Source organism: Anomaloglossus baeobatrachus, chromosome 6 (genome assembly GCF_048569485.1).
Source record: "Anomaloglossus baeobatrachus isolate aAnoBae1 chromosome 6, aAnoBae1.hap1, whole genome shotgun sequence".
Taxonomy (NCBI): Eukaryota; Metazoa; Chordata; class Amphibia; order Anura; family Aromobatidae; genus Anomaloglossus; species Anomaloglossus baeobatrachus.
In genome coordinates, this window is record NC_134358.1 from 301,684,537 (window position 1) to 301,710,809 (window position 26,273).

The window sequence follows — 26,273 nt, forward strand, 5'->3', positions numbered from 1 at the left end:
ATCTAGAAAAATGGCCAGAGCTATCCAGTTACGCCTTGGAGATTTTGTCGTGTCCAGCTGCCAGCGTTGTCTCTGAACGTGTCTTCAGTGCTGCTGGGTGTGTGCTGACAGATAAGCGCACGCGTCTGTCCAGTGACAATGTGGACAGACTGACGTTCATCAAAATGAACAAGTCATGGATCCAGAAGGAATTTAATACCCCTGTGTCATCCTGGGGAGAGTAAATGCTTGTGGATTTGGAATGTGCTTGATGCAAATCAAAACATCCTGTTTGCAACTAGGGCACAAGTGCTGCCACTGTAAGGGGTGGGTGTGTGTGGGGCCCAATTTTTGGAAAAAAAGGGAGACTCCACTTGGAGTAACCCTTGCTTGCTGTGTTTTTTAAAAATGAGCCAAGATGAACAGAGCTGGGATCAGGAAAGACTTTGCTACCTACCCCGGTGTCATCCTGGGGACGGTTAAGTATGGCGTATTTTTGAATGTGCTTGATGCAAATCTAGCTGTGAAGTGTACAACTGGGGCACAACTGCTGCCACTGAAGGGGTGGGTGTGTGTGGGGCACAATTTTTGGAAAAAAAGGGAGACTCCGCTTGGAGTAACCCTTACTTACATTGTTTTTAAAAATGATCCAAGATGAACAGAGCTGGGATCAGGAAAGACTTTGCTACCTACCCTGGAGTCATCCTGGGGACGGTTAAGTATGGCGTATTTTTGAATGTGCTTGATGCAAATCTAGCTGTGAAGTGTACAACTGGGGCACAAGTGCTGCCACTGAAGGGGTGAGTGTCTGTGTGGCCCAATTTTTGGAAAAAAGGGAGACTCCGCTTGGAGTCACCTTGCGGTGTTTTACATGATTTTAGAAGGGCGTGCCATGCCTATATCTGTGTCTCCTCTTTTTCCTTGTCCTGCTCTTTTGTTTTCGCATGATTATATGTCCTTGTCACTTTCCCATGTGTTTGTGTTGTGTTGTGAGTTGTTTGTCACCTTTTGGACACCTTTGAGGGTGTTTTCTAGGTGTTTTTTATGTGTTTGTGAATGCCTGCCATTGTTTCCTATGCGGTTCGAGTTCGGTTGGTCGAACGTTCGACGAACCGAACTCGAACGGGAGCTCCGTTCGGCGAACCGACATCGAGTCGAACCGGGACCGGTTCGCTCATCTCTACTCATGAGGTCACGTCAACTTCCAGTTGACTTGACATCACCGAGAAGGCCCCAGTCTGTTTAAGTTACTGGACTGTAGACTGTTTCACAACTCGTCACAGCCCAGCATCGCTCCGTCTTGCAGCGCTCTGCAGTGAAGGAGAGTGCACACGACAAGCTGCGCTGTGATGCTGGACTGTGATGAGTGGTGAAATACCGCCCACAGGCCAGTCACTCACGGAGACTGGGGCCAACCGCGGTGATGTCGGGTCAACTGGAATTTGTCGTGACATCACCGGATCTCAGAGGTTACAGAGCCTGGGGGTTATTTCATAGGGATGAGCGAACCACAATAGTGCCGCTCAGAGGCAGAATTGGCCTTCCCTATCAGTTCAGGGAAATGGCCACTATTGCAGAGTAGTGAACCACCCCTTTAACGGGTTGGGATGTGTCTAAAATATGTTGTGTGTAATAGCCTAATGAAGGGATTTAGAAAAAAAAGATTACACTGGAAAGTCCTGCACGGCAATTGTTTTTCTTTTGCAAGGGGAGGAAGTTGTGATCTGTAGGAACGTTCAGGTGAATTAATGGCAAATCTACCCCTGTACGTATGACCTTTCATATCTGTTTAGTGGTTTAACCATAGCTTGTGCCATTATGGAACGGTCTCGCATAGTATTTTTATTCATTATATAGGTGATCTAGCATTTACAATCAATAAGTCCAATACGATCTATTAATTTTAACATTTTTCTGCAGATTTCCTTTTATTGGAGTGTACGTGTCCCTTCAGCCTGGATCCATTTCCACTACTGGACAAACTAAAGACCAAGAATGCCGGCATTATTGCGATCAGATCTTAAGAATTGCTGAGCTCTGGCTTCGGCTTTGTCCAGCTAGCTTGATACTTGACCTATTCTAACTATACAAAAATGTATAAAGCAAAAGGCTAACAAAGTTTTATGGCCACAATGAGAAGATCTGGAGGACAATGCTGGTAAGCTAGAAAGTGCAGTTCATCTGATCTATTTCCCAAAGCTTGACCTTTTTGTATCCAGATAGTTTGTCTACTGGATAACTTCAGCTCTGACTTTTTTTTATAATCAGTAACTTAGAATATTACGTAAGAAAACTAAAAGTTCACAAGTAAAGTCTTATATAATGCCAGTCTACAATACCTCCAATTCTGTTCACATTTTAGATAAGAAAACAGCAATACAGACTTTCAAATTATCTTTCATTTAGCAATGTAAATGTATTATAATTAAATGCACCATTAATTTTTAGATTTGGCAAATAAAAATATTTTTAATTTACATAATTAAATCCGGCTAAACTATATGACTTGCTATTTAATGATTCATCCTGTTCTGTACTGCCATCTACTGGTGACAACGTGTTTTCAGCTACATTTACATTCAATGTGAATTTAGCACACATTGTTGCCCAGTATGAGTATTGCTACATTGGTCATATGCACAGTCATATAGGGTAACCGTGAAACCATTTCTCAAATAAGTATAATAGCAGAATGGTTCAATACTGCTTCAGCTTTTTTCTAAATTGTTAGTATATATACTATGGAAACCATTACAGCTAAAGAAACCAATTACGGTAGTTATAAATGCATTACAAGACACCACTGATGATAATCTGCCACAAACTATGTGATTAATTACATTGTGTGATGTCAATATTAATATACCTTTGTAGATACGGCCCAGACCTCTGTAGTCCATTTGGTCAGAGCAGTTGAAAACCACAACATACTTCCCAAGACACTTGCCCATGTCTTTGGTAGTTTCAGTCTTTCCGGTGCCAGCGGGTCCTGCCGGTGCACCACCCATGCTCATCCCCAGAGCCTGAGAGAGGGTAATGTAACATCTGTAGAATTTAAAAACGATGAGTACATAGCAGACAGAAAGACTGCACTGAAAAACTTTAAAGGCAACTTGTAATGTACACAAACACTGTTAACCTGCAGATAAAGAGGGTGAAATAAGTATTAAACCTATCACTATATTGTCTAAATAAATATATTTCTAAAGGCGCTATTGACATGATCTTCTCACCAGATGTTGATAACAACCCATCCAATCCACACATGCATAGAAATCAAACCATATACGTCAATGAATTAGGTTATATGTAATAGTGAGAAATGACAGAGGAAAAAAAGGATTGAGGAGGGGTGAAAAAAGCCATGGATAGTAATGCCATGCCCCAGCTGAAATCTATCAGTAATTAGAAAGAAATCCTGGTTCAACTGAGACACCTTTCTATAGGCCATTACCAAGGTTTCATACAAGAAATAGCTCATGATGGGTAAAATCAGTGAGCTGTCTCAATGTCTTCTAAACTTTATTGTTGCAGAACATACTGATGGTATTAGTTACAGAAGAATTTTTATACTACTAAAGGTTTCAGTGAGCACTTTTGGGGCCATAATCTGGAGGGGAAAGAACATTATTTCCCCATAAACCATCTGAGACCAAGTGCTACCTGCATGAGTTCAGACAGAGAGTGAAAATAATCAGAAGAGTTGCCCTAGAGCCAAGAACAAGCTGCAGAGAGCTACGTATTTCACCAACTGTATAGGGTTAATATGCAGGTTAATAGCATTCCAAAGTTATGCAGGCACTGCACCAAAAATCCAGATACAGGGTAGGAAATGAGCTTTATTTCTTCAAGCAGCCTCCGGCTATTAATCATAGAGGTTCAGCCGGCATGACTACAGTCACCTCTCAGTATACAGGGAGTGGTGGCTGTGACTGCACTCCACCACAGAGTGACAGGAGGCTCAGCACTGATGCACTGCAGGGCCAGCTGTCAGTCAATGTGCCGGGGCTTGGTTACAGCCACTGCTCACGATGTACTAAGTGGTGACTTAAAGCCGGAGCCTGCCGGGAGGAATTAATTTAATTTCCTGCCGGTAGCTAGACTTTCAGTGCGGCGGCTGCACAGTTATAGAACATTAACCTTTATATATTTTGTTAATTTGCAGGTTAATAGCTTTTTTTAACATGACAAACTTCCTTTATTGAGGACAGTGGCCAATTTTTGTTGTTATTTTATTTAAATCTTCTAAGGGAAGAAATACAGTGAAAAATAAAAGCAACATTTTGAATTCCTTTTTCCCCAATTGAAAAAAAAACAAACCAAAAAAACACATAATATCACTACGTTTCTAAAAATCTGATCTGTCAAAATATAAAAATAAATTAAACTAATCGTTAAACACTGTAAAAAGAAAAAAAACTGAACACCAAAATTGTGGGGGTTTTGGTCACTGCAAAAATGCACAAAATCAGAATGTCATCTATCCTAAAATGCTATTAATAAAAATATCGTCTTGCCCCACAAAGTAAGCCCTCACACTGCTCTATCAACTAAAAAAAGAAAACATTACGGATCTGGAAAAATATAAACCAAGTCAAAAACTTTTTTTTGTTTTAAAAAATTACAGATTTTTCTTCACCCCTAAAAAATAAAAATAAAATGGTTTGGTAATGTCATGATCATACTGATTAGAATAATCTTGCCAGGTCAATTTTACCGCACGATTGACACTGTAAAAAAAATACGGTACTCAAAAAACAACATCAGAATTGTGTTGGGGTTCACAATTTCAATGCACTTGGAATTGTTTTCACATTTTCTAGTAGACTATGTACTTTTGAATCTCAACACTTCGTTTTACCACAATTTGTCCCGCAAAAACAAGTCATCATAGATCTATGTGGACAGAAAAATAAAGTTATGGCTCTTAGAAAAAGGGGAGGAAAAAAACAAAAATGAAATTGGCCATGTCAGAAAAGAGGTGATCCGATGGCAAAATAAATTTTCATCTAAATTCCTATTTTTTTGCCTTAATTTAAACTAATTTGTAATATGGTTGCATTAAAAATTCTCTGTCCTTCCCTCACTACACTTCCCTCACTACACTATTGTTTTTTTTCCCAATGTCCTGTCTGATGATGCTTTGTTTGCGAATCCCAGTGCATGCTGAGATTCCAAAAAAAAAGCGTCAACAAGGGGCAGAGGCTTTGGTCAGTGTCACAGCTCTTCCTCTCCCTTAAACAAAGCGTCATCAGTGAACCTTGTTTCAGGGGCTGCTCTGTCCCTGCTGTGTCCATGTGCGATGTCATTGCACAGTGACTGCATGCTCTGTGTTGCCAGCTTGGAACAGTAGAGCAGTCAACAGAGCAGTGAACATAATCAGTACACAGAATCAGAGTACCCGGCGTCACTTGCAGGAGTGGCACTAGTCTCTGATCACTGGCGGGTATTATTGACAATCAGTGCATGCTGTTCTGTTGCCGCCTCTCTTGACCTGAGCCAGCAATATAGAGTGTGCTGTCACTGTGCATTGACAGTGTACAGGGACACAGCAGCCTCAAATGAGCATCACTAATGACACTTTGTTTCAGGAAGGGGGCAGAAGTTTTGGCACTTTCCGCAGCCTCTGCCCCTAATAACACCTCGTTTGAGCATACCAGGATTCACTGGTAAGCTTAAATGAAGCGTCACCAGACAGTGAGGGAAAGATAGGAATTTTTCAATGCAGCCATTTTAGAAATGAGTTTAGATTAGGGCAATAAATAGGGTGTTAGATGAAAGTTTATTCAGCCTTTAGACCATCCCTTTAACGGAACAACTGGAAAAAATAAAAGCAAAAACTGGCTAGTATTGACCTGGTAACAGGTCTTCATTATCTGAAGCCCCAAAAAAAAAAACTTTTTAGCATAAGAATATACTAGTATAATAAATGTCACTTTCAAAGCTAAGGTGACCTAGCACAGCTACCCCCCTGTTTTAGGCCTTTTTGCACAATGTATTGTCTTATGATATTTTATTCATGACCACTTGAAAGTTTGAATGGAGTTAACCTCATTTTAGGATTTTATCTTCTGTCATTTGGGGTTTTCAGATGAACTTCAAGAAATGAAGCAATCAATGTTATTCATAATAAGTCGGAGTCAATCACTCCTTATGAACAAAATATGCAACATTGCAGGGCATTATTTTGGTTTTTCAGTCCAGAGTTAGAAATGGGCACATACCAGATATTAAAAACATGCTTAAAGGGAACCAATCACCAGGATTTTCGTATATAAGCTAAAGCCAGTGCTATACTGGCACTATCAGGCTGATTCTCTACATATCTGTAGTGGTCAGTTCGGATGTTTAGGTTTTGAAATCCAAGAAAGTGAAGTTTGTAAAATGAGCAGCTTCTTGAGTGACAGTTGCACTGGAGAAGATCATATATTCATAGTTATCCCCTCCCCCTGTTAGAATTAGCATAAGTATTATACAAGCTATTCACTTTGTCTAGCAGGACCTGTGGTGAGGTCATAACCATGTGACCTGGTATCCAGCTTTGGTGGCTGAGGCCCCACCCCTTCTGGTCACATGGGTATGACCTCACCACAGGTCCTGCTAGACAAAGTTAGTCATTTGTATAACACTTATGCTAATTCTAACGGGGGAGGAGATAACTATGAATATATGATCTTCTCCAGTGCAACTGTCACTCATGAAGCTGCTCATTTTACAAACTTCACTTTCTTAGATTTCAAACCCTAAACATCCGAGCTGACCACTACAGGCATGTATAGAATCAGCCTGATAGTGCCAGTACAGCACTGGCTTTAGCTTATATACGAAAATCCTGGTGATTGGTTCCCTTTAATATAAACTGTGTGGCAAATAACGGATTCTCCATATAAATATTGTTCTGACATATCGTCTCAGCTCATGCCCAGTCCATGTTACCTGTCAGTCAGAGGTGTGATGACCAGCCGGTCCGTGCAGCCCAAGTACTCATTGCAATAGCTGAATTCTACATCTGTAATCTGGATGATACATTTATCTATGTCTTCAATAAAATAAAACCTTGATTGTTTTTGCCACTCAAAATCTGAAGCAGATCTAATGTTCATGCGGACCTAAAAAAAGACAATGATTAGAATGTGAGATGAAATCAAGTCCTGTCCATCAGTCACTTATCTGCAACCAATCAGTCTTCAAGTGACTGAACGAACAAGACATCATCACTTCCAGTACCCTGCAGAGACTCCTTGAGCCGTTACACAGTACATAGCAGGGACACATGTATAAGATTATCTCAGCACAGGAATATTATTTCTAAACACATCCAATTATAGAAAGTATTATAATTCCAGGCTCTGTTGAGTAAAACAAACTTTTTGGGAAAATCCCTTTAACTCACTTGCCATTTTAATGATATACTGGTCAGGGCTCGCTGACAGGAGCATATAACATGGACAAGTGCTATTCGCCATTTTATCAGATAGTACTTGAACCAGTATTATTACTATGGAGCAGTACCAATCCGCAATTTTTTTCACAAGCCAATTCGGTATGAGAAAAAGCGCAACATGCTTCGAGTAACAGCGCAAATCAGAGCGCTCATCCACATTCAAGTGCACAGGTGATCTTATGGGGCACAACATGTGAAATTTATGAAAAATAAGTAAAATGAAAAAATGAAAAAGCCATGGCTAATCATCATCTCTGTTACTAGCCCCACCCTCGTTTTATATATATATATATATATATATATATATATATATATATTTTATATAAAAAACAACTATTACAGAAAAGGGAGCACATTTTTAAATGTATTTTATTGTTCCTTTGTGTTCATAAAAAAAACTTTAAAAGAAAGATGAAAAACCCTCCCTTTTTCCTATATTTTCTAGCCCAAATCACAAGATAGCAGCAAAAAAAAAAAAAGTATAAAAATGGCTAAAATATCAAAATCTGAGCACAGAACAAAATGACAATTAGAGATCAAGCATGGAGAAGGAGAAACTGCTAAAAAAAAGTAGTTCATATTCAGAAATTACAGGTAAAGATTAATTTCAGTGATGGTACAATTCAGCTTACCAGGTCATCAAAGATATCCTTCTGGTGAACATGAATGGTGATCAAGGTCTCATATTTAGTTCTATCCATTTTTGTCAAGTCCTTTGTGGTCATATCAATCAAATCATTCAGGAGATCAAGGAATTTCTGATTTGTTGTCTGCATCACCTTTACCAAAGAGACAATGTGATGGTTGTAAAAGAAGTCATCTCTGAAGGTCCACAAAGTCCAAAGACATTTGTTGGAATTAAAGGCTTAGTTTCATTAATGGCTAGGATACACGACGAGTAAAACGTTCTGAGTGGAATGCGATAAAAAAAATTCCACCCGGACCCACGTTACTCTATGGGGCCGTTTTCATCTGCGATTATTTTCTCAGCCCTAATCAGATCAAGAAAACAGTCTCAGCAAGTGGGTGGAATCCAAACCATTTTCACTCGAACCCATACAAGTCTATGGCTGCGAGAGAAACATCACATTGCACTCGGATGACACCAGAGTGCAGTGCCATAATCGCTTCAGCTGGCAATGGAGGAGATGGGGAGATTAATCCCTCCCTCTCCTCTGTAGCGCCGACCTTCTCCTCCGCAGCTGTGTTTCGATTGCAGGATTGGATCACAGTGGCATGACACTCTACTTACACTCGCAGCACAGCGGGAACAAAGAGTCGCATCCGATGCACTCACATTGGATGCCATACGCTCGTGTGGCCCCAGCCTAAGGCCTGTTTCACACGTCAGTGATTCTGGTACGTTTGTGCTTTTTTTAAAACGTACCAGAATCACGACATACGCAGACCCATTATAATCAATGGGTCTGCTCACACATCAGTGATTTTTCACTGAACGTGTCTCCATGCAGCATGTACGCGTGGCCGTGATTCTGCACGGAGACAAGTCAGTTTTTTTCTGGCATCACTGATGACCCACGGACCACACTATGGTGTGATCCGTGTGTGATCAGTGAAAAACGTACCAGAAAATCACAGACATATTAAATATTAAATATTTTCAACTTAACTTGCCTGCGATTCGCTCTGGAGCCTCCGCTCTCGGCAGCTTCTGCCTGGCTCATCCATGAGAGCAGGAAAACCCGACCAGGAAGTAGGGGCTGAGAGCGGTGGGTGGACGCTGCAGACCCGAGGAGATCAGCACTATGGACAGCACCAGTGAAGTCAGGTGAGTAATGTCCATATGCAATCACTGATCACGGATTGCACATGGACAACCCACGTGTGCCATGAATCACGGCACACGGAGGGACATGTGCATGTTTTACACGTCAGTGAAGAACGTCTGTGTTTTTCACTGAGGTGTGAAACGGGCCTTAGACAGATCCTAAAAGGACATATGGATGCCATATAGTAGGCACTGGACCCCACCGCTTATAAATCAGCTGTTCTTTGGTGTACCTTGCCCATCTATGTTTTAGACAGCAAGTCACTATAATGGTCTCCATGTCATTTAACATATCCCCTGCAAGCAGTCTTTTTTTTCAGCAGAGTTTCTTGAGCCCTTTTTTGGAAACCGAATCTTTCCTGACACGAACTGCTTGCAATTCCTCCCTCTACTAACCTACTTCGACATCATGTTTCCTTTTCTGTGTGTGTTTCTACCACAACCTTCAAGCATCACGACTGCTGTTTTGGTGTTATATTTGACTCAGATCTATTCTTCACTCTCTACAGCCACTCATTCACTGCTCTTTTACCTTTGAAACTGCAAACACTTTACTGTTGCTCTCATGCATTCTCATCTGTACTGCTGCAAATCTATTCTCAATGCAGCAGCCATGGTCACATTTCCATCTAGCTGCTGCACTGATGCCTCCACCGTGTGCCAGTCATTGCATGGTTTTGCCCTTTCCTACTATAGAATGCAACATAAATTTATCGCACTCACTCATAAAGCTCCCCATACTTCTGCACTACTTTATATCTCATCTGTCATAACCATCTACCAATCCACCCGTGGTCTCCGTCCTGCTTATAAAGTAAGACTAACATCTACCATAATCCAAAACTCCTCCATTTGTCTCATATAATTCTCTTGTGATGTGCAAGGACTCTGTAATGCATTATCCCAGACAATCTAGTTGATTCCTAGTATCCAGTGTTGTAAAACCACATGCTTTTAGACTGGCCTATAACCTCACTAATCCAACTGTTCTTCCTTCCAAAATTTTCCTCAGAATATAGTCTTTTTTACTTGTAATTCCACACCCTCTGAGCACTCATTAGCCCTTTGTATCTGACCATATAAGACACTGGCTGATGCCAGCTCATGCACTTCTACTGGAATACCCTCATTATAAAGATGGCTGTACCATACAATACAAGAACTTTTTAATTTCTTTGTTATCAATATTTCCTTATAGATTGTAAACTTGAGAGCCCGCTTCTTGTTTAAATTGTAGAATCCTATATTACTCTGTAATGTCTTTGCAAATTCTCTCTTCAGAGAGGTAGAGGAATTAAAAATTCTATTGCCACCAATTGAAAGTAGCAATCCTAAAAGTCAATATTGACCCTTTAATGAGCCTTGCTACATGACTTAGGATAACATCAAAACTAGACTCTCAATATTCAGACACATGGGGTTACATGGTGTTGCACCTCATTTGGCTAGATGACAGGCTTAAGACGAATATCTAAGACGTAACCTTTCTCCATGTGGATAGTGAAATGCCTGGCATGTCAGTGTAAGGAGGCGTATAAGTAGTGCAATGCTCCTCTGGGAAATTAAAAATGCAAATTGTCTGTTGAAAGAGAACTTTAACTCCAGTGCCATCTACTATAACTTGCAATCCTCAAAGTCAATGGCGAGCCTATAATGAATCTTGCAATATAATGTAGGATAAGAGCCAAAGTAGAATCTTAAGTTACAGACAGTGTTTCAGGGGTTTCCCCTCATAAGTGCAATGTATGTCTCCAGCCTCTCATACAGCCAAATCAGATCTCATACTTTGCACAGACAAGAGGTAACATCCCAAAACACTACGTCTTCAAATGGAGATTCTGGTTTACCTTTTATCCACAAGGAGAAAGGTTACTGCTTAGATCTGTAATGTCTGACATTGTTGGTACATGCACCCCGAATTGTAAAGTACAAAAGATTATTTTGGCGCTATATAAAATAAAATGTTTTATTATTATTAATCCTATCGAACGGTAATCAGCTGACTGCAGGACGGGCTTTATTCAAATAAAATGTTATGTAGGTATATTTCTAATTATATAGTAGATGCTTCTATATAATATATATTACAAAAAATGGGATACATACATATATTAGAAGACTTTTGGGTAATAAACTAATACCTTTTTATCTGTTTTGGAAATATTTAGAGCATCTTCAGCATCTCTTGTCCAGATCATCTGAATTCCAAGAAGACCAATTTGTGCTGGGTACATGGCCTGGAAGTCATACAACTTGAAGCCAGAATCACTTATGGCTATGGATGCTTGTCTGATTATGGTGTGTAACGTCTTCTTTACTCCATTCAGGAGAAGCCCCAGCCAAGTCTCCACATTTCCCTAAGCAAGAATATTTACACCAGTCAACAATGAGCAGTAATATTGTACATAAAGGTCCAGTCATCATTTCCGGGGGGTTTAAATCACTTCCCTTTTTTATCTCGTGGTATTAGCTGTCATTTTTGGCACCCAATTCTTTAAAATGGCGCATGCAATTCATGAATTTGACAGTCAAAAATGGTCTTTTTTGGGTCTTCAAGTGTTTTTGTGACTTTTTAGTGTCAAAAGTCACACAATTCACAAAATGGTTCAAAAACTGCACCAAAATACTGGAGTACTCAAAAATACACCAGGTGGGGACTTGAATGGAATTACACCAAATTTTGCAACATTATAAAAAGTCTTAATTGATGAACCAGGCGAAAATATTTCAACTAGCTAAACTTTGCCCACAATGTGGAAAACGAGGGGAAAAAAACAGTTGAGCACATAAGTTAGATTTCAAAAAAGGCACAAATAGAATAATGATTTGGGTGCAAACAAAAAATACACAAAATACACAAAATTAAACAAAACACAGGTGCAAAGGCAATGATAAATCAGGGCCATAATGATAACACACCCAAAACTGATCTAATAATTCACATATGCTGGTATTTTTAAAGCACTATTTACACAAGAGATCAGACCATACACATGAGTATCTAATGGTACAGAGCTACACTATTATACATGAAAAAAAAGTTAATGGGAGTACTTCTTTATCTAAACCTGTGTAAATGTTAGTGTAGTGTAATGTAAATGTGTTAATATGCTCACCAATCGCCATGCTCTCTGGTTTCCAGCAACGCTCTACTTTTCTACTGGGTCACGAGAAGTCAATTAAGACTTTCAGGATCACACTGCCCTCTGTGATCTCAAAATGGCTTATTAAAGTCTATTGAGCATAAGAACGAGGTTCCATAGAGTTACACTGTAAAAGAGATTTTCAGCTCAAACACAGCGCGTGATCCGGTGAGCTTGAATTTCCGTCATGTGACTCAGAAGAGGACTGGAACGGTGCTGGATACTGACAAAGACCGTGACCAGTATATATATTAAAACACTGACACTACACTAATATTTACACAGGATTAGCCTAGAAAAAAGTAATTGGGGTGCTTCTTTAATGTGACTCTCTGGTAACAATATTCAAAGAGTAACAAAAAGGTAATACAATTTTTGATCATGTGCTGCTCAGGACAAAGCACGATTCTTTAAGTATGTTAGCGTTTATCTTAAAGTAATCAACAAATTTATTTTGTCTGTATATTATCAAAACATACAGTATTTTAGGATTTTGTTGTGTTGAAGTCTGAAAAAAGAGAGAATAGTCTAGCTGAGTGCTAACGGTGGTTTTAATTCGTGCATATCAAACAGTGCACAGACGTTTACGCGTTTCTGGCTTGACGCCCTTAATCATAACCATTAAGGGCATCAAGCCAGAAATGCGTTAACATCTGTGCATTGTTTGATTTGCACGAAATAAAACCACCGCTAGCACTCAGCTGGACTATTCTCTCTTTATTCATTGCTGTGCGGCTGGGGCAGGGCCGATGTCTGAGACTGAGGCACGGTGGGGTCAGGTGGTGGTGAGCTGGAATCTTTGATGTGTTAAAGTCTACCATTATTATTTCAATGGTATAAGTTTGTCACCTATCCACACACAAGGTGATAATTAGTGATGGCAGAGTGTGCTCAGCACTGCTCGTTACTCAATTGAGCATCGGGGACCTTGTGTGTTTGCAGAGCTCAGCCAAGTATCATAGGTGCTTGGATTTTTTATCGGTGAAACAACAACCACAACAGACAGGTTTGCTTCAGTGCATGATGTGTGCAGGCAGCTCAGGGAGAGCCATTCGTAGTCTGTGAATGACACTCCAGGGGGATAACAACTCTCTCAAACATAGTGTGACCAAAACAAAAAAAAACCTGCCCTCCCTCCTGCTGGACATGCTCTGTTTATGGCTGGCTGTATGTGGGTGGAGACCCTAACAGACCAATCACTCTCCATAATGCTCGTTACTCGTGTAAGAGCATTTTACCAGCTCAATTGGAGTAATGAGTATTCGAGCATTTTAGTGGTCGCCCATCACTATAGTGATAATGTACTGATCAGTGGGATTACATCCAGTGGTATTCCTTATTCAGAGCCCTAGTCTCTGGATTGGTGAGGGTCCCAGTGGTTGCACCCGCACATCAATCAAGTTGTAAATGGATATTACCAAAGTTGAAAGTTCAGTCAATGCCTCTTTATATGGTAATAAAAGACGAGCATAGCCCCTAAATAAACTAAAAAAAAACTAAAAAAATTAGCTAACAAGAAAACAGTGGCTCAGCAAAAATTTGATTGTCATGCATTCTCATACTACGAATTTATCGAGACAGCAGATTTCGTACCAATATTTAGCTCTGGCAACATTTTCCAATGGCTACAACTGTAATATGTTGATTCAGCCTTACCTGAGCATTCACAGGTTCAATCAAGTTTACTCTTTCTCCTTCTTGGGATTCAAAATACAAAATCTGATCATAGTTCTTCTCATGAAATCCAACTCTGTTGACATTGTCAAATAAACTTAAAAGATGAGCCTGAAAAAGAAAACAAATAAATAAAAAAAATACATGAAATAGACCTTTAACATTTCAATTAAATGGCACTATAGTGTCACCAAAAGGGCTCTAGGTTGCCAAATATACAAGGATATATCAACAGAGCACAACATTCTTTAAACAGAAAGAATTTACATGTTTAGTTCTATCACGGAAATTATTCCTCATTCTGTGATAGTGGTTGATACGCTCATATTGTAACTTTTTGCCATTATAGGCCAGGTCTGCATCTAGTTATGGCATACGGCACTGAAAAACGTAATGGGAATAGATCTATTGATTCCATTAGCCAATATTATAGAGTTTTTGTATTCTTATCTGTTTGCTATTTGGCCAATATTTTGAGTCCAAAATACACGATATTAATGCCAAGGAAATATTACTCATATGTATTTATAATACACTCACATCACTGCATGCATCTATGAAGATATAGAAGGGAAAATAGAATGATCTGCACCACGTTGACCAAATGGCCAATATCACATGTAAAAGGCTTTAAATTAATCACAGCTATCCATTTAGAATATATTGGAAAATATCAATGAAATATGTTGTTTCAAGAATTAAAATAAAAAACGAGCACTTGCATTTTTCACATGTGCTAATTAGAAAGTAGTGACAATTACTGATAGAACATAAGCTACTTCTGTTACCTGAATGGTGTGTGAATCAGATGCTTGTCCAAGTATCTCCAGAAGGGCAGGATCAGAAACAAAGAAGAACCGGGGGAATACCAAGCGTTTCTTTTCCAGGTATCCAGTAAGTGACTTTTGACACATCTCCAGCTGCTCCAATAAATGTGGTAACAATTGTGCCAATGTTTCATCGCCAACACAGCACTGAACTATATTGGGGGTCTCATGGGCCCTCTGCATGATTTTCTGCCAAGACTTGTCAATGTTCTGGAACCTCTTGGCTTCCTGAGAATATAATGTCACAATGTCAGTGCCTTCTCAAGGTGATGTCATTTGTAATATTAGCAGATAATTTACTGATGGACAGCTAATTAAAGCAGCAGATTGATTAAACATGAACACTGTCATTTTCTTGGCAGGTTACAAAATTAGAGGCTCAATGATCAAATGAGAAACACCTTTGCTTCTTATGGGTGTATAAACATACTAAGGAAGAAGGATAGTGTCAAAATGTCAATTTACTGCATCGCTAGCCACAGATAAAATCTGTCCAGGACATAATCAGGGGTATGCCCAGAGGTGAAGTCTAAAGCACCTGGGCTAATGCAGAATCTACACATATACCACCCCCTACTTGGTACAATAGCTTCATCTCGTATTACTTCATAATATGTATTTATACTATACTATCACAACGCTGAGCTATTAATTTATTCTATTATTGTCCTCTTATGGGCTTTGTCTTAAGCGGGGTTTACACGCTACAATATATCTTACTATGTGTCGGCGGGGTCACGTCGTAAGTGACGCACATCCGGCATCGTAAGTTACATTGTAGCATGTGACAGCTACGTGCGATTGAACATTAAAACGTTCATCGCATGCAGATCGTTTAATTGCTAAAAATTGAATGTGAGGTTGTTCAATGTTCCCGAGGCAGCACACATCGCAGTGTGTGACACCCCGGGAAAGATTAACAGATCTTACCGGCGTTATGCGGCTCCCGGCCAGCTATGCGGAAGGAAGGAGGTGGGCGGGATGTTTACGTCCCACTCATCTGCACCCCTCCGCTTCTATTGGCCGGCCGCTGTGTGACGTCAATGTGACGCTGAATGTCCCTCCCACTCCAGGAAGTGGATGTTTGCCGCCCACATCGAGGTCGTATGGAAGGGTAAGTACGTGTGATGGGAAATAATCATTTGTGCGACATGTTCAACAAATTGAACATGCCGCACATACGATGGGGGCGCTTATGATCGCATACGATATCATATGCTTAATCGTAACGTGTAAAGCAGGCTTTAGGATCTAGGATGGGTCAATGCGCTGCCTACATCCCTATAGCTACACATGGAATATGTATGTCTTTCTTAGTGGTCTGTCCAAACTCCAGATATTTAAGCTACGTATGTAGTGATGTTCCTGGGTTACGTGCCCACGATCTGGACATGCTGTGTCCTAGACGCCACATTTGCTCTCCGTATGAGACCGTAGCTGTCCGTGCCCACAATTAGGGTTCAGGCCGCTGCAGACTCTCTTTGTGCTCCTTGCGGAGAACACTTGCATCTCCGCAGCATAAATTGCCATGCTGCGTCTTGGGAAGCCGTACCTCATGACCGGTTATGCTGTGGGTAACACAAGCACAGTAGGCAGGAGATTTCTAGAAATCCCGTCCACTATGCTTGCACTGCACAACGCAGCATTTTGGATGTAGTGAAAACACGCTGCCTCCAAATCGCTGTGATCACTTTTTTTCTCTCTCAATCAAGTTTTTCTTTTCACAGTTTCTCGAAGATGCTCATGTTATGGAATCCTTTTATTGACTCCCATAATAATACGGTAGTAAATATTAGGATTGTAATTTGGTTTATGGACATGTATTAGAACCAACCATCATGGAAGCTGTATAGTTCCATTTTCATTGTCCTTTATTTCTTTTGTGTTTTATTCTGGTTTTCTAAAATTAAATTAATAAATGGAAATTTAGTCAAAAGAAAGTCAATCCTTGTGTAACCGAACAGTAAATTAAATGTCATATACCTTTAATAGAAGCAGGCTTTTGCACCTAAAACCCTCATAATTTTGGTGCAACTCAGAGTTTTTCCTAAATTTTGTGACTTGGCATTTTACATGCAAGTTTCTCCCAGCTCCAACAAAATTGGCAGATCTGGGGTGGGATGGATGCATGTCATGGGCGGGACGTCATAGCTTGTCTGGATCACGACTAGTTGTGCCATTCCCTATGCCAGAAATCTTAGTCCAGTACCTGACAGGAGTGAGATTTGTGGCATAGCACATGGAGGGGCACACCACTCATCAGAAGCTCCTCTTCATGAATCAGGAGCATCTGACTCCAGCACACCCCCTCATTAAGACCGGCGTGAACAATGGCCATCTTGATGAATCAGGTCCATAATATTTTAAATTCTTTTCATAATATTAAATTATTTCAGTATAATTTCAGTGATGACAAGAGAAAACATTTTGTTTTCTTTTCCCTTTAAATGTCTTATTTTGATTGAATATTTCAGTTACAGATTTCTCATCAATATCAAAAAGGCTTATTAAATTGCAAAGGTCATCCACTATCCCAGTAGATTCAGCTACAGCCCTTTAGATATACATATGAGCTTTGAAGAAGAAAAAAAACAAAGCTTGTACCAGAAGGCATGTCACCCTGATCTTACAGGACACTGCTGGATAAGTCATGCTATTATAACAAAATCAATCATGTGAGTCATGATATGAGCGTGGATGTCAGAATCTACTCCCTTTGCTGTACAAGACGCATCCTCTCCTATGTCCATTTCAATATATTTACAGAGTCAGGCTAAAATAATAGTGACATTGAGCAATATTCATATCCTTACATCGGTACAATCACTTTAGAAAATATTCATACAATCAGAAATGAGGCATGCAACTACCAATAATATGTTTTTATGAAAGGATATTAAAATATTTCAGGTTTTAACATCTCTACATACATATATACAAATATATTATAGATGCAGTAACCAAGGCAATGTATATCTTGCCTGACAAGTACCGGCACAAGGGACAGCTAGCCTTTGTTCAGCATTGTGTCGCGGGCTGTCCCTACCGAGAAAACATATGTGCCCATGCCTACTATGTATTTTTCTTTTGCAGAGTCTTTTACCATTCTCCCCATGGGCTCTTCTACAGATCTATCAATTTACTGTCACCACACACTCATTTTCTCTATTGATCCACCTTCTCTCTTGCTTATAAATTGGTTTGCTTTTCAAGTGACAACAAGCCATTCAGCTATGTGCACAACCAGAGCTGCTTCTCCCTGTACAGTACGCCATATTTATAATTTAGCAGAATGGTTTTACATTGCAATTGCAGGCATATATTGTTTTTTTGTAAATTAGTGTGATTTCTGATTATAAGGGCTAGAAATAGATTTATCACAATGTAATCTTCTTAAAGGAGAGGTCTACTACTTGGACAACGCCAACTCATTCTCCTTGTTCGCCCCCGGAAAAATAATTAAGCCTATACCGCCCTCTAAAGCCACGTTCCTGGAGCCCATGTGACATGGTTAGGACACGCGAGCTCTGCGACCAATCAGCACCCAGCATCTGTCTCCCCATCTTTGGGCATTTGAGCAGGAGATGAGATCTCTGCTGACTTCCTGCTCAAATATACAAAGGCAGGGAGCAGGAAATGGTTGCTGATTGCTCATGTGGCCTGCATGTCATAATCTCACATGGGGCCCAGGAGCGCAACTTCAGACATCACTGGAACTGCTGCCACACAGGAGGAGAATATAGATTTAATTATTTTTATGTGGGCGTACAATGGGAATGAGAACAACTTGGACATCCCATTTAAAGGGGTTGTTCAGGCATGCAGTACAAGTCTTCAGTCACTGTGTGCGACTGCAGATTTCTGAATCCTCACAGCACACTGTATGCATGGTGTCAGAATTCTCCTGTGCTAGTACCATCACCACAAATATGCAATTTACATACGTTGAGTCCCATGCTGACTAGACTTACACGGCTTTGCTCAATAAAAGTGATTAAGTGAGGCTGGACACATCTAAATTGGAATGTGGCCTACAGTATGCGAATTGAATACTTGCAGTCATGAGCATGCTTGCTCCAGGTGCCAGTATCATAGAGCGCAATATGCACACTATTAGGATTCTATGCGGATTCACAAGTTTGCAGTGATATAGAGTGACAGCAGACTCATGACTAAAGCCTGGACAACTCCTTGAGGATCAAACATGTATGCAATTAATTATATTTATTTCAATTACTAGATGACCTGTGATCTAACACATTTACGAAAAAAATTCTCCATTTCAGGAGGGCATATAGGATATTTCCATAAAACCCTTTTAGCCACGTTGCATCTACATTTAGGGTTAAGCAAAAGATTTTACACTGTCCTGGTTCATGATATCACATGGCCTAGTAAGCTAAAGATGCGCTCAAAGCGAAGGCCAGGACGTCAGGCACACAAATGAAAACTGTAGTTGCCCTTAAACGAATGACCAGTATAGACTCCAGAACATTGCAATGCAAATCTTTTTGCTGAACTTTCTTGTTATGTAATCAGCAAGATGTTCAGATACATCAAGATTTGCGTTGTTCTCACCAGGCTTAATAAAGAGGATGTCTGGAGTCAGATGCTCCTGATTCATTGAGAGATGCATGTCTCTATGAATCATTTTGCCCTCCTCTTCTAATACACTTTGATGTGTGGACATATTCAATTTAACCATACAGGGATTTAAGTACTAATATCCCATGGATAATGCGATCTATATTTTTGTCTAATTGGAATTGTTGTACTCTATGAATTAGGAGCATCAGACAAGTGGATTGCACCTCCATGTGCGGCTTGTCACAAATCCTATTCTAGTCCATGCGGGAGTAAAATTTGTGGCTTAGCAAATGCCACAGGTCATCATGAATTTGACAACTGGCAACCTCCACACTTCAGTCCCACTTATGACCACTTTGATGGCAGTGGGCAAAAATGGCGTTGGAACGCCATAAGTTGCTATAATTTAGTGTAGCCTCAAATTCACCCAAAATATGAGACTTTCAAAGCTGTTTATGCCAGAATACTAGTACAAATGTTTTGACAAATCGGGCACTATGTATTTACCCAATTGAGCCCCAAAACACAAGGAATCTTAGACTATTTTCTAGTCATTTAGTGTGGGCTATTGTATGTAGTTTGTTATGCTTAATACTCACTAACGGCTTTGGAGTACCGTATATTGGATCTGTCATCAGCTCATTTACTATCATAAGAGACCTGATGACAGGCTCACACTTTGCCACAATGCCATTTTTAGATACATAATTTTATAACTAATCCAGCTCCCTTCTCTGTGCCATTATTAGCCATTACCGAGTTGTAGGTTGGCTTAGCTACTTGCAATTTGAGACAGACAGCACTCTTATACACGTCACCACAGGGACAACAATAAAGCCTTTTTCTGTTTCAACATAATGCCAATAGGAAGCTGCTGAAATTACACTAATGTCTTGATTAAAGACTGGATTGATTCCTATGAAGGAAGAGGGGAGACTGTGCTTTCTGGGTGCAGTAATTCAGACAATTTGGAGTGCTTGGATTGTATGCACTCACCTTGTAGCAATAGTAAAAGGCTTGTAATAGTCACAAAACCGAAACCAACCGGAGGCTTCTGGACCGGCCTACTGAATAGGAGTCCTCCAGTAGGCTCCGAACAGTTGAAAATTGCAGGGAATAGCCAGTACGCACCAACCACGGCTGGACAGTTGGTGCCGATCAATTATTCCACTGGAAATGGTTAATTTCAGTGTTCATACAGGTGTGGTATAAATACATTTGTTCAATTCAACACCACTTCCGCACGTGGGTGTAGAAGTGAACAAATGTATTTATACCACACCTGTATGAACACTGAAATTTACCATTTCCACTGGAATAATTGATTGGCACCAACTGTCCAGACACAGTTGGCGTGTACTGGCCATTCCCTGCACTGATGACTTGATATTAGGCCTCTATTCCTAATGGGGATATCCAAGCTTACCACACAAGTCTTCAATCATTCTATGTGACTGAAAAAAATGAAACCATATGGTACATACACTGTCATGCTCCTGGGGTGTTCATGATGTGAGTGGATAGTCAGGTTAACAAATGTATGCAATTTGCTTAATTGTGTTCACTTGCCAACTGTCCCATCTGGCTTCTCGCCATAGAAGTGTATTGAGAACCTAGATGACAGTTGTCAATACATGACCAAAAGGATGCAAACTGTATTTATGTAGTTACAAGACTGCCCACCTGCATTGGGAATACCAGGGAATAATAGAGTGACTGTAGACTTGTCCAAAGCTTAGTGTGTTTATTGGAAATCAAAAAGATTTACAATTTTATACTGTCTAAGTCACTTTTTTTTAGCTAGATAACCCTTTTAAAGAAGTATGTCAAATTTGAAGTCTCATGGCTATTTATTCCAAAGGGTAACATAATTCAGGGCCTAGTCTTAAAGTTATGGTTTAGATGTGGATTAAGTTGCATGGTTACCATAAATGTCTCCATATAAATTAGCTTATCCATTGAGCTCATTGTATGCTCACCTGAGGTATATTGTATATTTCCAATATCTTTATTCTTTGTAGCTATTCAATCTATCATCATTCTCAGCGGTTACAGGCCTAAGATAATACCCACCTGTGGTAATTGTTTTGCTATATCCCCACCAACAAACACAGCTTCCAGGTAAATCCACAGGTTCTGTACTGTGAGCCAGTTCTCAATAATTTCTGTAGTGTTGGACAATTTTTGCACCCATTGCTGTATGGTTGGTTTAAATGGTGCATTATATCTGTTTAAAACACAAATCAATTACAAATTCACTATTAAAGACAAGTCATAGTCAAGACTTTTGCATATAATACCATTATAGGGCAAAAAGAATTATGAGAACTACAAAGAACTTGGAGAACATTTCTTGGCTTAATAGTTGTAACCATAGAACTCGTTAAAATCTCCAGTGTCAAATTGTGATGGAAATCAAGTCAAAACATAAAAAATATAAATTATATACTATATTTTTTTAATTATGTTTCAAAACAATACAAACACTGCTGCTTGCATCATAGACCACTCATTTTTTCTATTTGAATTGGCAAGAAATAGGAACAAGTCATACAAACGGCTAAGCAACATGCTAAGTTACTGACAGCTACATAAATGGAGCTGCAAATTATATTAAAGAAATCTCTTCAGGTAAGGGGAAGAAAATAGATTTGAAAGGCTGAATGTCAGCACGTTTGTATCCATATATCCAAGCCCCTTCACAACATCGATCAGATATGTATATAGAAATCACAGGTGTCACACAGGCCTCGGAGTAAATGTCAGTGTGGGAATTTTCTCAGCTGGCAATATCTATGCCATTGTTCAGTTGCTCTTAGAAATTTTAGCGCTTTACAATTTTTCTTTCTCCGTCTGTCCGCTTTGAAGTGACTTTTCTTTAATAGAATAGATCCACATTTAAGACCTAACCTTTTGGTAATACAAAAGTCTACAGCGTGTGATCTTATTTATCAGAAACTAAAGCCAACAAGTTTAATACAGTAGATGGGAATTACATAGGAAAATATCATGAAAACGCAAGTTACAGCAGGAAAACGTTAGAAAATCATTAAGGAACCATTAAAGCTATACCTATCAGGTGTAAAACAATGAGTAGGAGTCAGAACAGCTGGACAATGTAGATCATTAGATGTCACAGAATATCAGCAATATACGGTCATAAAATGATTCTCAAAGCCTAGGACTACTTTTTGCAGTTTTGTTCTTCCATCTGTCTAGTGCATGCCATGAACAAGCATGCTCGCCAACTTTTGGAAGAACTGATGGAATGAGTAACAGATGATGAAGACAAAACACATTTTATTATACATGCAGGAGATATAGAATATATATATATATATATATATATATATATATATATATATATATATATATATATATATATATATATATATATATATATAAAATCTGAACATCACAATTTAACAGGTGCTTCACAACAAGGTATATGATTTGGTGGCATCTTTTTGTAGAGGATTTCCAAAGATAAAAAGTGGGAAAAAAGTGGGAAATAATTTTGATTACTTGTAGTTTGCCACAGACTACTTATATTTTACTCATACCATCAACAATGGATACATTTTGAGACTGTAAGGAGATGCACTATATACAGTTAGGTCCAGAAATATTTGCACAGTGACACAAGTTTTGTTATTTTAGCTGTTTACAAAAACATGTTCAGAAATACAATTATATATCTAATATGGGCTGAAAGCGCACACTCCCAGCTGCAATATGAGAGTTTTCACATCCAAATCGGAGAAAGGGTTTAGGAATCATAGCTCTGTAATGCATAGCCTCCTCTTTTTCAAGGGACCAAAAGTAATTGGACAAGGGACTCTAAGGGCTGCAATTAACTCTGAAGGCGTCTCCCTCGTTAACCTGTAATCAATGAAGTAGTTAAAAGGTCTGGGGTTGATTACAGGTGTGTGGTTTTGCATTTGGAAGCTGTTGCTGTGACCAGACAACATGCGGTCTAAGGAACTCTCAATTGAGGTGAAGCAGAACATCCTGAGGCTGAAAAAAAAGAAAAAATCCATCAGAGAGATAGCAGACATGCTTGGAGTAGCAAAATCAACAGTCGGGTACATTCTGAGAAAAAAGGAATTGACTGGTGAGCTTGGGAACTCAAAAAGGCCTGGGCGTCCACGGATGACAACAGTGGTGGATGATCGCCGCATAATTTCTTTGGTGAAGAAGAACCCGTTCACAACATCAACTGAAGTCCAGAACACTCTCAGTGAAGTAGGTGTATCTGTCTCTAAGTCAACAGTAAAGAGAAGACTCCATGAAAGTAAATACAAAGGGTTCACATCTAGATGCAAACCATTCATCAATTTCAAAAATAGACAGGCCAGAGTTAAATTTGCTGAAAAACACCTCATGAAGCCAGCTCAGTTCTGGAAAAGTATTCTATGGACAGATGAGACAAAGATCAACCTGTACCAGAATGATGGGAAGAAAAAGTTTGGAGAAGAAAGGGAACGGCACATGATCCAAGGCACACCACATCCTCTGTAAAACATGGTGGAGGCAACGTGATGGCATGGGCATGCATGGCTTTCAATGGCACTGGGTCAATTGTGTTTATTGATGACATAACAGCAGACAAGAGTAGCCGGATGAATTCTGAAGTGTACCGGGATATACTTTCAGCCCAGATTCAGCCAAATTCCGCAAAGTTGATCAGACGGCGCTTCATAGTACAGATGGACAATGACCCCAAGCATACAGCCAAAGCTACCCAGGAGTTCATGAGTGCAAAAAAGTGGAACATTCTGCAATGGCCAAGTCAATCACCAGATCTTAACCCAATTGAGCATGCATTTCACTTGCTCAAATCCAGACTTAAGACGGAAAGACCCACAAACAAGCAAGACCTGAAGGCTGCGGCTGTAAAGGCCTGGCAAAGCATTAAGAAGGAGGAAACCCAGCATTTGGTGATGTCCATGGGTTCCAGACTTAAGGCAGTGATTGCCTCCAAAGGATTCGCAACAAAATATTGAAAATAAAAATATTTTGTTTGGGTTTGGTTTATTTGTCCAATTACTTTTGACCTCCTAAAATGTGGAGTGTTTGTAAAGAAATGTGTACAATTCCTACAATTTCTAATAGATATTTTTGTTCAAACCTTCAAATTAAACGTTACAATCTGCACTTGAATTCTGTTGTAGAGGTTTCATTTCAAATCCAATGTGGTGGCATGCAGAGCCCAACTCGCAAAAATTGTGTCACTGTCCAAATATTTCTGGACCTAACTGTATAATTTAAGGATCAGTAAAGTTACAGAGATCTGACCTAAAGCAATCATTAAGTGTTGGTACAGAAGGGGGAGAAAAAAAAAGTATTTAGTCAGCCACCAATTGTGGTTCTGGGATTTTTGCTCGCCGTTCTAGTGATCATTTTGACCCCACGGAGTGAAATCTTGCATGGAGCCCCAGATCAAGAGAGATTATCAGTGTTCTTGTAGGTCTTCCATTTTCTTATTATTGCTCCCAGAGTTGATATCTGCCTGATTTAGCAGGTTTGATAAGATGCAAATAAGTTAAATCCTGCTCTTGTTTGAAGTTTGCAGGCTCTATTAACAGATGCATAAATCTTACAAACCAACAAGTTATGTTGCTCAGTTAAATTTTAATAAATTTTCAACATAAAAGTGTGGGTCAATTATTATTCAACCCCTAGGTTTAATATTTTGTGGAATAACCCTTGTTTGCAATTACAGCTAATAATCGTCTTTTATAAGACCTGATCAGGCCGGCACAGGTCTCTGGAGTTATCTTGGCCCACTCCTCCATGCAGATCTTCTCCAAGTTATCTAGGTTCTTTGGGTGTCTCATGTGGACTTTAATCTTGAGCTCCTTCCACAAGTTTTCAATTGGGTTAAGGTCAGGAGACTGACTAGGCCACTGCAACACCTTGATTTTTTCCCTCTTGAACCAGGCCTTGGTTTTCTTGGCTGTGTGCTTTGGGTCGTTGTCTTGTTGGAAGATGAAATGACGACCCATCTTAAGATCCTTGATGGAGGAGCGGAGGTTCTTGGCCAAAATCTCCAGGTAGGCCGTGCTATCCATCTTCCCATGGATGCGGACCAGATGGCCAGGCCCCTTGGCTGAGAAACAGCCCCACAGCATGATGCTGCCACCACCATGCTTAACTGTAGGGATGGTATTCTTGGGGTCGTATGCAGTGCCATCCAGTCTCCAAACGTCACGTGTGTGGTTGGCACCAATGATCTCGATCTTGGTCTCATCAGACCAGAGAACCTTGAACCAGTCTGTCTCAGAGTCCTCCAAGTGATCATGAGCAAACTGTAGACGAGCCTTGACATGACGCTTTGAAAGTAAAGGTACCTTACGGGCTCGTCTGGAATGGAGACCATTGCGGTGGAGTATGTTACTTATGGTATTGACTGAAACCAATGTCCCCACTGCCATGAGATCTTCCCGGAGCTCCTTCCTTGTTGTCCTTGGGTTAGCCTTGACTCTTCGGACAAGCCTGGCCTCGGCACGGGTGGAAACTTTCAAAGGCTGTCCAGGCCGTGGAAGGCTAACAGTAGTTCCATAAGCCTTCCACTTCCGGATGATGCTCCCAACAGTGGAGGCAGGTAGGCCCAACTCCTTGGAAAGGGTTTTGTACCCCTTGCCAGCCTTGTGACCCTCCACAATCTTGTCTCTGATGGCCTTGGAATGCTCCTTTGTCTTTCCCATGTTGACCAAGTATGAGTGCTGTTCACAAGTTTGGGGAGGGTCTTAATTAGTCACAAAAGGCTGGAAAAAGAGATAATTAATCCAAACATGAAGCTCATTGTTCTTTGTGCCTGAAATACT

The 26,273-nt window shown here is 40.0% G+C and overlaps 1 protein-coding gene across 1 annotated transcript in view; it reads right to left on the reverse strand.

Annotated features, from left to right (window-relative positions):
- Positions 1-26,273, reverse strand: part of LOC142243222 (dynein axonemal heavy chain 5-like) — a 638,472-nt gene that overhangs the window by 413,181 nt on the left and 199,018 nt on the right. Inside the window, exons 36-42 of the mRNA XM_075314893.1 lie at positions 21,517-21,670; positions 14,818-15,084; positions 14,012-14,140; positions 11,354-11,569; positions 8,056-8,202; positions 6,916-7,088; positions 2,846-3,024 (exon numbers count right to left, since the gene is read on the reverse strand). Of these exons, the coding sequence (XP_075171008.1) occupies positions 2,846-3,024; positions 6,916-7,088; positions 8,056-8,202; positions 11,354-11,569; positions 14,012-14,140; positions 14,818-15,084; positions 21,517-21,670 (1,265 nt within the window). The remainder of the gene's footprint in view (positions 1-2,845; positions 3,025-6,915; positions 7,089-8,055; positions 8,203-11,353; positions 11,570-14,011; positions 14,141-14,817; positions 15,085-21,516; positions 21,671-26,273) is intronic.